Consider the following 12,607-nt stretch of genomic DNA (forward strand, 5'->3'; position numbering starts at 1 on the left):
TCTGGTCTGAATCAGGAGAGAAATCTGCACAGATCAAGCAGCGATTAAACAGATCTAAACTAATCTGTGAGAGACAACAGCAGATGCACGTCTTCACTGGAGGAAGTGTTATTATGGATTATAGACTCTATGTGTTTGAGTTAAAATCATCTTAATGCTGGATGTGTTTCAGGTTTTGTCTTCTCCAGATGTTCACTGATGGACTGGAGTGCTGTGGATTATTGTGATGTTTTTATCAGACTCTCATTCTGACGGCACCCATTCACTGCAGAGCATCCATTGATGAGACACTGATGCAGTGCTACATTTCTCCAAACCAGATGAAGAAACAAACTCATCCTGATCTGGGATGACCTGGACACATTTCAATCAATTGATAATTTCGGGGTCAAATATTCCTTTCATATAAGATATCCAGTTTGAATCAGAAGTAGCAACAGATCTGTTTGTTTGGTGTAACTGCAGTAACACTGAAGTGAAACTGGTTCCTCCACAGAAGCACTCTGCCGCGGCTGACATCACTTCCTCTCTGTCGGAGGACCAGGTTCCCGAGGCCTTCCTGGTGATGGTGCTGATCCAGTTTGGGACGATGGTGGTGGACCGTGCGCTGTACCTGAGGAAGACCGTGATGGGGAAGGTCATCTTCCAGGTCATCCTGGTCTTCGGCATTCACTTCTGGATGTTCTTCATCCTCCCAGGAGTCACCGAGAGGTACATGAGGAATGATATCACTATTGAACCGGCTGAAGAAGCTGGAGGTCATCTAACGAGTGACTGGGTTTGATTTCCCAGGCGTTTCAGTCAGAACAAAGTCGCCCAGCTCTGGTACTTCGTGAAGTGCATCTACTTCGGTCTGTCGGCGTATCAGATCCGCTGCGGTTACCCCACACGCGTGCTGGGCAACTTCCTGACCAAGAGCTACAACTACCTCAATCTCTTCCTCTTCCAAGGGTAAGACCTTCAGCTGCACTCATTACACACAGAGAGCATTACAACATATTAAAGTCACTCTTCATGTGAACGGTGCTCAGGTTTCGGTTGGTGCCGTTCCTGACGGAGCTGCGGGCGGTGATGGACTGGGTCTGGACCGACACCACGCTCAGTCTGTCCAGCTGGATCTGTGTGGAGGACATCTACGCTCACATCTTCGTGCTCAAGTGCTGGAGGGAGTCGGAGAAAGTGAGAGACGTCCAGATGTCCAGTGTCTGTCCGAGCGGCGTTCAGACGCAGGATTCACGGAGGTGTGTGTTTGTGTGTGTTCAGAGGTATCCCCAGCCTCGAGGACAGAAGAAGAAGAAGGTGGTGAAGTACGGGATGGGGGGGATGATCGTGATGCTGCTCATCTGCATCGTCTGGTTTCCTCTGCTCTTCATGTCTCTGGTCAAGTCTGTGGCTGGAGTGGTCAACAAACCGCTGGACGTGTCTGTCACCATCACGCTGGGCGGCTTTCAGGTGCACGAGACACTGCTGACATCAGGCCAACATCACAACAACAACAAAACCTCATTACTTTATATTACTGAAGCCCATTTCCACCTCAGGAAAAAATAAATAAAATAAAATTTAATCTAAATTCTGAGTTTGCAATTATGTTTATTTTTGTTTTTGCCACGTAATAAACAAATTAAACATGCCATTTTTATCTCATCATTTATACATAATTTCAAAAGTTTATATCTTACTGTTCTGACTTTTTTAAAATATAAAAACCCCAAAAATAAATAAATAAATAAATAAATAAATTTATTTTGCGACATATACAGGCTTAAAAAAATAAAATAAATAAACTTACTTTGTCAGCTAGCTGCAAAGGCTAATTTTCCTGTAGTTTTAGTTTAGAAGTGTTACTATATCTAAAACTTCACAAAAACTATATAGACAGATGAATAATGATACTAATAATACAACGTGTACAGGAACAGTGACTTACAAATTGTAGTTCATTACTAATTACAGATTACATGATTACTTTTACATAGTAATGCAAACATATTCTTTTCAGATGACTTTTAATCTAATAAGAATAATTTACTAAGAGAAAGAAAATATATAGCATCATGTAAATGCATTGTAACGGTTCTGTGATGTCTGTGTTTTCCAGCCCATCTTCACTATGAGTGCGCAGCAGAATCAGCTGAAGGACGTCGCTCACACAGATTTCATCCGCTTCCTGAATTCATACAGACACAGTTCTGTAAGTCACTCTCAGTGTGATGTTAGGAGAAGCATGCTGGTCTAGCATCGCCGCTCTTTAGTCCTCGTGTAATGTGTGAGGTGTTTCCCAGAGTGCACTGCAGTTCTTGGAGGCGTATACGGCGGAGGGCGTGACCGTGGCGGAGCTGGAAGGAAGCTCCAACTCTCTGTGGACCATCAGCCCCCCGAGCAGGAAGAACCTGATGGACGTCCTGAGCAAAGAGGACCAGTTTCCTGTCACCATGTCCTGGAGCATCCAGAGGTAAAGATACAGAGCATCCCCTCGGGTCTCGTTTAGAAAACCAATCCTAAACGTGAACAAAAAGCTAGGAAGAGTGTACACATGCACTGATTCAGATTTATAAAACCATGTGTGTGACAGAACCCCTGTGACTCCTCCCTGAAATCACCATATATGGAGCTGACAATGCATGCCTCATCTGCATATCATTTACATGCATATAAATGCTCATTTATTCTAGTGCAGTTCTCAGGTGCATTGTAGTAAATATATCCCATAATACCTCTCTCTTGTGCAGGAATCTGAGTCTGGGAGCAAAGGCTGAGTTTGCAGTGGACAAACACATCACATATCTGGACATGATCACTAGAGAGGCGCTGATAGCGTTACTCAATGGAACCAGAAATAAACCTGTGTTAGTACAAATTCAACATATAAATCATGCATTTCATACTAACATCAATGCTTATATTTATGGCCCATTTTCTGATTCTCAGGGTCATAGAGCAAGTGTTTCCCTGCTTTATTCGAGCACCGAGTGACTCAAACGCCAAACCCGTGGATCAGCTCTATACAGGTACTGTAGAACCAGGATGACTGCTCTCCATGAATACTGCCGTCACCTGTAACTCACACATCTCATCGATCCCTCTGCGCCAGATGAGGGTTATAAGAGCATCCAGCTGGACTTGGAGAGGTCTCACACCGGCAGTGAGGACATTCAGGAGTGGTGGATCGTGGACCAGCCGTCGGCAGCGAAGATCCAGATGAGATCCGAGTCCAAGCTGCAGAAGAAGAGAGGAGCAGGACTGCAGCTGTACGTCTTCAGTGATAAAGTCAGTCCTCCCAGCCTGGGCTTCCTGGCAGGATATGGGTGAGTCACGGGATACGCTCCCAAACATCTCGGAGCACGCAGATAAAGAGTTACATCATCACCAATTTCACTTTTTGATTTTTTTTTTTTTAAACGTCAGATTTTGTGGTTGCATCACATTGACCATTTAATGCAATGTTAGATGTGCAGAGTTGTCATGCATTACAAAAAAAAGTGTTTTGTTTTTTTTGGAAACGTGTCAGACTTTCAAAAGGCAAAAAAAAAAAGATTATAGATATTAAAAGTAAGAACAAAGACACAAATGACAAACAAAAGGTAGGAACTGTATCCAGGTACAAAATAGTACAGCAATTAATCAAATCTAAAATAAAGCATTGCATAGTTTTCACTGTATCATTTAAATATAGATTAATCCTTATTATAAAGGCTGCTGTCACTTTAAGACCTATCACACAGCTGTCTACATTCACTTGCAGCCTACGGTTTTTATGTCAATACTCACCAAGACAGACATTTTTACACAAGCGTGTGTGTGACACTTTGTTTTCTCTATACACACCTCAGTAAGCGCATTGTTTTTTTGTTTTTTTGTTTTTGCAGCTTGACTGTTATACAAGAAGCATTGCATTTTCTCATTCATGCATGTTTATTAGTGGGCAACCAATATATTGCCAAGGCAAAGAAAACCTTTTTCGAACTTCTTCTAGACCATTTGTCCAATTTTCCCCAAATTTGAGTCCATAGCTGCAAAAACATAAGGATCACGAGTCGATAGATAAATTAGTTCTCGTTTACCACATCAACTCATTTGATGGCATCATGCAAAAACTGCATCTGAGACCACACCACATCAATTTAGAAATTAGACCTATTGGTCAAAAATAATAAAACATTCAATCAGATCACTAGTGATTCATGATTTCATCTCAAAATGTATTTACTTGCTCATTTTTGTTGGTGCGGTGCTTCCTGCCATGCTTAGGTCCTCATTTTGCATTGACCCCTTAAAGGATAATTCACTTCCAGAATTAAAATGGCCTGATAATCTACTCACCCCCATGTCATCCAAGATGTTAATTTCTTCGTGGCTGAGGAAAGAAAGACATGAAGTTTTCAGAGGAAAACATTCCAGGATTTTCTTCCATATAGTGGACTTCAATGGGACCCAATGAATGCAACTTCGAAGAGCTCTACATGATCCCAGCCGAGGGTCTCATTTTACGAAATGGTCATATTTTTCCTTTTCACCCAAATACTGGACTAGCTCTGCAATGTGCATGCATTACGTAATCGTGTTGAAAAGGTCACACACATTAGTTCATCTTCCCACTTCAGTTAAAAACTTGATCGTGAAGAGTCCTATGAAGCTATCACTATCACTGGCCACCACTGAAGTCCACTATATGGAGAAAAATCCTGGAATGTTTTCCTCAAAAAACAAACAACGTAATTCCTTTGCGACTGAAGAAAGACAGACACGAACATCTTGAATGACACGGTGGTGAGTAAATGAATAGCTGCTTGTATATTTAGTGTTGTGTTGTGATCGCGGCTGCGGATGTAAGTAACACAAGTGTCTCCTGCAGGATCATGGGCCTCTACGCATCCGTGGTGCTGGTGATCGGGAAGTTCGTCCGCGAGTTCTTCAGCGGCATCTCACACTCCATCATGTTCGAAGAGCTTCCGTGCGTCGACCGCATCCTCAAACTCTGCACCGACATCTTCCTGGTGCGGGAAACCGGCGAGCTGGAGCTGGAGGAGGACCTGTACGCCAAGCTCATCTTCCTTTACCGCTCGCCGGAGACCATGATCAAGTGGACGAGGGAGAAGACCAAATGAGCCTCCTGGGATTGACTAAAAAACCCAACGATCCCGAAGAAGGATGCTGCAATTCAACGAGACCTACAGGTGAACCAGCTGTACCAAAGAGCCCTGATTCAGAAGCTGCCGCTACCAGAGGGATCTTTTAAAGAGCTCTAGCGCCACCTGTCTGTCTGGAGATTGGTTAGTCGCGCATTGTGCAATACGCTGTGCTGGAAGCTGGCCGTAAACTTGAAGAAAGAGAGGAGACGGTGACTGAACACTAGCCACTTTTTTCTTAAAGAGACAACTGGACACCAGAAGTGCTTGGGTTTCTAAGACTACTTAGCATTGAAATCATGATCTATAATAGCTTGAACGAAGAACAGAAGGGTTCTCAGGAGGAGTATCCGCTCTTCAGTGTGATTGTGGATCAATGAGTATAAAGCACATTCTAGAAACCAATTGTTGGTTTATTTGTCCGTCTACATGTTGCACTTTTAGTCTTCGTTACATGTGTTTCAATGACCATTTTGTATGCATGTAAAAGTCTACAGAAACTCGGATCTTAAATATGCAAAAATCACAGATTCTCTTTATTCAGTGGCGTTGTGAAACCATGCAAATCCAGAATGAACAGAAATTGTTCCCTGCAGTTTCAAAGCACACTTTCTCCATTAAAACAAAAAAATCAACTAAGACTGGGTTTCTCATGTTCAGATATTCTTAAGGCATTTCATGCATTTCATGCTGCTTCATTTTCTGCTGATGGTCTACGTGACAAGACTCAGTTGAGTGGAATGAGTTTAAACAATATTGAAGCTACAAACACAATGTACAGTAAATACATTCCCTCTTTTGGTAAGGCAGGCACTGTTATTTCATTTCCAGCATATAGAAGATATGCAGTATAAAGTAAAACAATGACTTGTGTAGTATTCCAGCACTAGTCAAAATGTTTGAAACACTGCACAAATAAAGACTGAGCTCCTGGTTTACTCCCGTCGAACCGTACAGCTGTCCGTCAGCTGTGGGTCGTGAAGCTCGTTTCCACCATGCATTTAAAAAAGTTTTTTTTTTTTTCTCACAATTTGGACTTTCCCCTCGCAATTCAAATTTTTATTTTTATTTTTTTATTTTTACATTCTGTTTTCAATTCCCAATTCCTACTTTTTTCCCTCTTCATAAATCAACATTTTACATCTCACAATTCTGCCATTTATTCTCTGTTGCTGTTGTATTTTCAAAGGGACTATTGCAATTGCATGAAAAAACGTCTGAATTGGTGCAAGTGTATATTATAAGTGCAATTCTGCATTTATATCTCACAGATTTTGAAATGACGTCTCACTACGTTTAGCAATCCTTCGTTTATATAGAAGAAAGAGTTGAATTGTGAGATAAAAAGTCTTTAATTGTTGCGTCACGTGGCAGAAACAAGCTTCAATATGGGAAGGAAAACTTTTATGAAAAACAAATGTCCATGAGTTTTGGAAATCAAACCTAAATAAATATGCACACTTAAGAGAGGCCTAGAATCAAGAGGCTTTTCTTCTCCAGAAGCTTCTTGAGACACAAACCCCTCCAGCACAGGAATATAATGTTTAGGATCATGCTTGCTCCTTCGTGGTGTGGGATATGTTTGTGGGGTTTAACAGAGGCCTCCAGCGTACTCATCCTCGTCTTCCTCCGGCGCCGCGGCTCCAGCATCTCCACCAGCAGAGGCTTTCTTCTTCCCTCCTCCAGGAATCTTCAGGCTGATGGCAAGCTTTGCATACTGGAGAACAGGCCAGACGAGATATGAAATCAGTAAGGCATTGATTTCACCTCCAGTATTCAGCATGCACTGACTGAAGCATGTGAACTAAACTAGTTAATATGACAGTATGAAAGAGATCATTCACAGACTGATGGGTTCAGAAGCAGGGATAAAATGATGAATTATGACTGAGATTATGGGGGGGCTGAAGGGAAATACAGTACAACAGATGCTCTCTACACTACTGTAATATGCAAAAGGCCAAACCTGCCACAATCTTGAAAGGGTGAGTGAAACCAATAAGAGATGATAATGAGAAGATTAGAAAGACTGAACTAAAAAAACAGTAACCTAAGGTAAGTGTGCAAGTAGGCAAGACACTACAGGCACAACTAATGTTTTCTTTTTTTAAAGCTTTCACTAATGCAAAGAAATCATCCAAAATACAGAAGCATTTATTTTATTGAACTTTATCGATTCGCTTCTGTAGATTTCAGTTTCAATAAATATATTTAAAGGCATTTTCTCAAAATGAATCAGAAATCTACACTTACAAAAAAATACTATATCTATATTATTAAGGTTTTAACAGAGGGATTTGTTCATATATGATTTTGCCTGGTTTTATGATTGCACTTTTATCTATTTGCATCTGCAGATTTAATTTTCCTCTCTTATACCAAACATTACAGATTTAAATATATATACACATACATACATACACACTCTGATTTAAAGAACATTTTATTCAAATAAAAAAAGTGCTGATTTTTTGTGTGTGTGTGTGTGTTTACAGTATTTTCTGATTTATGGAGTAATTAAAACAGGAATCCAAAATCCCCTCTGTAAAAGCCTTTACTATATCAACATTAAACAAGAATTATCAACCTGACTTTAACCAATCTTCAGATTTCTGTTCTGGAAACGTATGCAAATTAGTGCATCAATAATTAAACAATGCCCCATTTGCATATTCAAACAACCAATGCCTTAATGTGTCGTGATTAATCAGCTGTAGAGGATTCAGTTACATGTATTAGTTACGAGTCTATATTCACCTTATAAAACTTAATTTAACTCAAATTAAGCTACATTGAATGAAGCCTCTCAGAAAGGGTTAACTGGGTTTCGGAGCAAGTTGTTTCTCTTTAATAAAATGCATAGTTTTCCTATTAACTGGAGCCCCTTGCGCTTCCTTTAATATGCTATCTGATGTATAACAGGTTCTGTCTCTGTCACTTCACACTATTGATATGAACGGTGCTGGAGTGATGCATGCTGGGAGACTCACGTCGTTGTCCATGTATCTGAGCAGCGGTGAGGTGCAGACGCGAGACACCTGCTCCTCGTCCTGCTCATCGTATCCCTGCAGAAGCTGCTCCATGGCCACGCAGTCCTCGCTCCCGCTGAACCCTGGGATACTGTAGCTCTCCCGCACGCTCTTCTCCGCCGCCACATAGTCTCCTCGGTGCAGATGCACCAGCACTTGTGCGATGGTTTTCTGAGCACACAACAGGACACGGTCACGTGTGGGAACGCACAGGCTTTACAGCTCTGGAACCAAGACGCACCTTAAAACACGTCGGATAATTCTCGATCTCTTTATACATGTTCTTCTCCTTCTGGAGGGACACAGCGGCTTCTTCAAACCTGTTACGAGCATCATTCATCTCGTTACAGTTAATTAACGTTTTTAATGCAAACTAGATGACTGATTAAAATGAAATTCAAGTAAGAAGAAAGCAACAATCACTTCTGCTGTCTAACGAGAAGTCTGGAAGCTTTGCCGACGAGCTCCACTGCTTGTCTCAGTCTATCCTCGTTCTGAGAAAACAGGAGAGGTCAGGAGTGTGTGTGTGTGTGTGTGTATGTAGCTGCTCCTAAAGTGTGCGCTGATCGCTGGAGCCGATACCAACCTCGAACACTCCTGCTGCCTGCTGGTACAGATCCACCGCTTTGGCCAAATCCAGCGCCTCGATCAACCTGCAACCAACGAGATCACCCATAACCAGCTACACAGAACGCCATGGTATTACACAATAAGTGTAACCGTAATCGATTACAGCTACGGAGAAAAAAGGTTATCTTAATTTAACCTCAGAATTATCTCAAAGTACTGTAAGGCTAACCCTAAATGGTTTAAACCATTAACAAATTTGGAAAAGTAATCAAATGTAATCAGTCAGGATGCACGATAATATCGGACCATAATGGCTTAAAATGTATATATCGGCATCGGCTCCATTTTGCCAATATGTCTTACACATAAGAGGAATTATGCATTGTCTGTCTACTTTTAATAAAAGTTAAATAGTCAAATGACATCTAGACTGCGTTTCTGATTAATTAAAGCAGTAACTGAAGTCATAAAATCATTGGCATGATTTGATTTAAAGGTCAGAATATATCTTATATGCATATAAAAAAAATCACAAGCATGACACTAAATTAAATGTAATAATTCTATATATACCGATTTATTCATTTACGTGTAATGTTATATTTTTTAAACTAATTTTAAGATTTAACATGGTGTAAAAATTCAGAACTATTTCAGCACTCATAATTTAATGATAAGGTTACCACTGAATCGTTCTGAAAACAAAAGTAAAAATTAAAATATAGTGATAGCTCTATCGTTTATTTATAGCTATTTTCCAAGCTTCCTTATAAAAGAACTTCATTATTGGTTATTCGCTTCTAACAAATAGAATTAGAAAACCAAATTTAAAAACAATTTTCTTATAATTTCCACACAGGAGACTTGGTGTTGTTGTTGTTTCCAGCTAAAGGAAATGTGTCAGTGTCGGCATCGACTATCGGCAAAAGAGTTTAAAAATATCTGCAAAAATCCAATATTGTGCATCCCTCGTAATCAGTTGCATTACTTTAATAAAGTAATAATAAAAATAAAAAAAAATTACACTACTTATTATAATTTTTTTAAATAGGGTAGTTTGTAATCTGTGACCCATGAGGTTAGCACAGTAATCTTCCCAACAGTGTGAGAGGTTTGAGAAGCACACACTTCCCGGCTCGGTCCAGGGCCATGGCGGCGGTGTCTGGAGTGCCGTTCTCCACATACATCATGCTGGCCTTCTCTATGTACTGCACAGCCTCGGGCAGCCTCTGCATGTCCTGCACACAAACATCTCAGATCTCAGTCGAGCTAGCGGATGTCACGCACACGCACACACACACGCACGCACACACTCACACACATGTTTGTTTTTGTGTAAAGTGTGTTCATCCCATAGGTGTAATGGTTTTTATTCTGTAGAAACTGTATATTCTATGTCCCTTCACCAACCCTACACCAACCCTAACCCTCACAGGAAACTTTGTGCATTTTTACTTTCTCAAAAAAACTCATTCTGTATGATTTATAAGTGTTTTGAAAAATGGGGACATGGGTTATATCCTCATTAGTCACCCTCTCCTTGTAATACCTGTGTCATACCCATGTCATTATACACACACTCACACACACACACACACACACGGGTCAAAGACGTTAAGAGCTCCACATCAAAAGAAATTTACTAAAGTGTTTTATGTCCATAGAAAGCACATTAAATGTAAGTAAAGTGTCTACTTTTAAGGTTTTAAATACGTTTTAGGAGAACAAAATTTTAAGTAACGTCACATTGTCATTCAGTGTAACACAATATCTAAATAAAACTTCAAACAACATGCTGATTCTTCTTAAAATATATATAAAATAACAAGGGAGCATATTAATTTTGATTGTGTTTTAAAGGAGTCGAACAGTGGGCAAAACCTAGGATAGTGGCAAATTATATATATATATATATATATATATATATATATATATATATATATATATATATTAAAATTACAACTTATTCGCATTTGGGATCAAAGTAATTAGTCTTTTAATGTGTCATAAATTGAAGATTGTTACACCAAATTATATTTTAGTGGGTCTCTTCTGTAAATCAGGGGAAAATGTGTTATTTTTCTGCTCTCACACACACACACACACACACACACACATATACATATATATATATATAGTCCTCAGCAAATCTGAATGATTGTAAAACAAGTCGAACTGAAGACAGGCCTCGCTCACCTTCAGCATCATTCCTGCCTGCTCGAAGGCCCTGTGTACAGTTACAACAAAGAGCAGAATCACACAAAAACAAGGATTTGGCCAAATAACAACCAGATACCTGCAATCAACATGACTGTACTCACTTGGCAGCATGAAACAGACTGGCCAGAGAGTCAAGGACAAACACAGTGGCACGGTTCAGTTATTATAGATGAACTGATGATGTTGAACAGACAGAATAATCAATCATTCTATCAGTGAAAGAGAGAGAGGGAGAGGATACGATCTGTGGTTGGTGTGAGCCTCGGCCTCCAGTAAATACGCTTCTTTCGCCTGCTCCAGCTGTCGGGCGTTCTTGAAGGCGACCGCTGGAGAACAAGAGAAGAAGAAGATCATCATCATCATCATCATGAGCTCAGATCTCTGGACATCATCCTCATCATCACTCACCTGCTTTAGCGTACTCTGCAGCAGCGCTGTCATAATCCGGCTTCCACTTCATCAAACTCGTCTTCAGACTGAGATTAACACATTCATACATCAGTTACACCTTTACTTCACATCCACGCGTCTCTCCTTTATAACAGCGTGTTAGTGTGTGTGTGTGTGTGTGTGTGTGTGTGTGTGTGTATATATATATATATATATATATATATATATATATATATATATATAGAAACGTTACGATTTGTACAAGTCGCTTGTAATAATCATGTTTCGATGATAACACGAGCTGATGTTATCGTTATAGTAAACATAGACTGGCTTTACTTACTATTTCTCAGCCTTGGCGATGTGCTCGTGAGCTTCGTTGATTTTTTGCGCCATTGTGTTAAATAAGCCCTTCAAACATGAATGATTAAGATTAATAAATGAGTCGGTTTTCTGCGGATCAAACACTGCTTGTTGTTGTTGTCACCTGATGATGACGAAGCTAACGCTTACTTCCGGGTTACTACGTCATCTGCGTACGTCACCTTACAGCCCTCGGCGATCAAAATTTTACTCCATATTCTTATATTCTACATATTGTAGTGTATGTTAAATTAAATTACATATAATAATATAGGTTCAATATTTGTTTTCTATAAAATATGTTGAAATTACGTTTATTTTCATTGGTTGTAATATGACAACCAATGGTTGTAATATACCTCAAAACGTTTAGGTGTCAATTGAGGTTTGAAATAAAACCTCAGAAGACTTTTACTTGATACATAAATGGAAATTCAACTCGACAACAAAACGCTTTAAAATAATTTTCCCGCGATCACAAAAGACAGTGATTGGTCTACATTTTGACCGTTGAGAAAAGTAACAGTTACCACGTGACACTGCTTGTGCGCTGCGCTTCTGTTCGTCAGACTTTTAACTGAACAAAATTACTTAACTTCAATATCAAATTAAATTAACGTTCGGAAACTGACGAATGAATTTCAGAATTATTAAGAAACATCAGAACTGACTAATGAGTTATTATTCAGACGCCAGGAAGGTGATCCAGTTGTTTCTGCTGCCCTCTGTCGGCCAGACGAGGCACTACAGGAGCGCTTTTAAATCATATTTTGTCAAAAAAAACAAAACAATCTAGATACACTGAGCGAGCTCATTTTCTATATTTAGGAATACAGTCATTTAGTATGTCACACTGCAATAGACTGCTTCAATTGGGTTCAAATTAATTGTACTAGCCAGTAAACT

At 39.8% G+C, this 12,607-nt stretch overlaps 2 protein-coding genes across 3 annotated transcripts in view; one reads left to right on the top strand and one right to left on the bottom strand.

Annotated features, from left to right (window-relative positions):
* Positions 1 to 5,770, top strand: part of LOC128013124 (piezo-type mechanosensitive ion channel component 2) — a 98,631-nt gene extending 92,861 nt beyond the window's left edge. The window contains exons 44-53 of one of the 2 annotated variants that reach the window (XM_052595835.1): positions 497 to 711; positions 793 to 951; positions 1,032 to 1,179; positions 1,264 to 1,452; positions 2,102 to 2,194; positions 2,286 to 2,455; positions 2,733 to 2,849; positions 2,932 to 3,011; positions 3,095 to 3,308; positions 4,856 to 5,770. In XM_052595835.1, the coding sequence (XP_052451795.1) occupies positions 497 to 711; positions 793 to 951; positions 1,032 to 1,179; positions 1,264 to 1,452; positions 2,102 to 2,194; positions 2,286 to 2,455; positions 2,733 to 2,849; positions 2,932 to 3,011; positions 3,095 to 3,308; positions 4,856 to 5,108 (1,638 nt within the window). In that variant the 3' untranslated portion in view covers positions 5,109 to 5,770. Of the gene's footprint in view, positions 1 to 496; positions 712 to 792; positions 952 to 1,031; positions 1,180 to 1,263; positions 1,453 to 2,101; positions 2,195 to 2,274; positions 2,456 to 2,732; positions 2,850 to 2,931; positions 3,012 to 3,094; positions 3,309 to 4,855 lie in introns of those variants that run through there. The other variant, XR_008183241.1, reaches the window with a different exon arrangement.
* On the bottom strand, positions 5,638 to 11,850 carry napga (N-ethylmaleimide-sensitive factor attachment protein, gamma a). The gene is made up of 11 exons (XM_052595836.1): positions 11,682 to 11,850; positions 11,357 to 11,424; positions 11,190 to 11,274; positions 11,050 to 11,067; positions 10,925 to 10,955; positions 9,857 to 9,966; positions 8,745 to 8,811; positions 8,582 to 8,652; positions 8,400 to 8,478; positions 8,120 to 8,329; positions 5,638 to 6,846 (listed from the first exon to the last, which is right to left on the bottom strand). The coding sequence occupies exons 1-11, from the start codon at positions 11,732 to 11,734 to the stop codon at positions 6,721 to 6,723; spliced, it is 918 nt and encodes a 305-aa protein (XP_052451796.1). The 5' UTR covers positions 11,735 to 11,850; the 3' UTR covers positions 5,638 to 6,720.
* Between the last annotated feature and the right edge of the window lie 757 nt (positions 11,851 to 12,607).

This window comes from Carassius gibelio, chromosome B24 (genome assembly GCF_023724105.1).
Source record: "Carassius gibelio isolate Cgi1373 ecotype wild population from Czech Republic chromosome B24, carGib1.2-hapl.c, whole genome shotgun sequence".
Taxonomy (NCBI): domain Eukaryota; kingdom Metazoa; phylum Chordata; class Actinopteri; order Cypriniformes; family Cyprinidae; genus Carassius; species Carassius gibelio.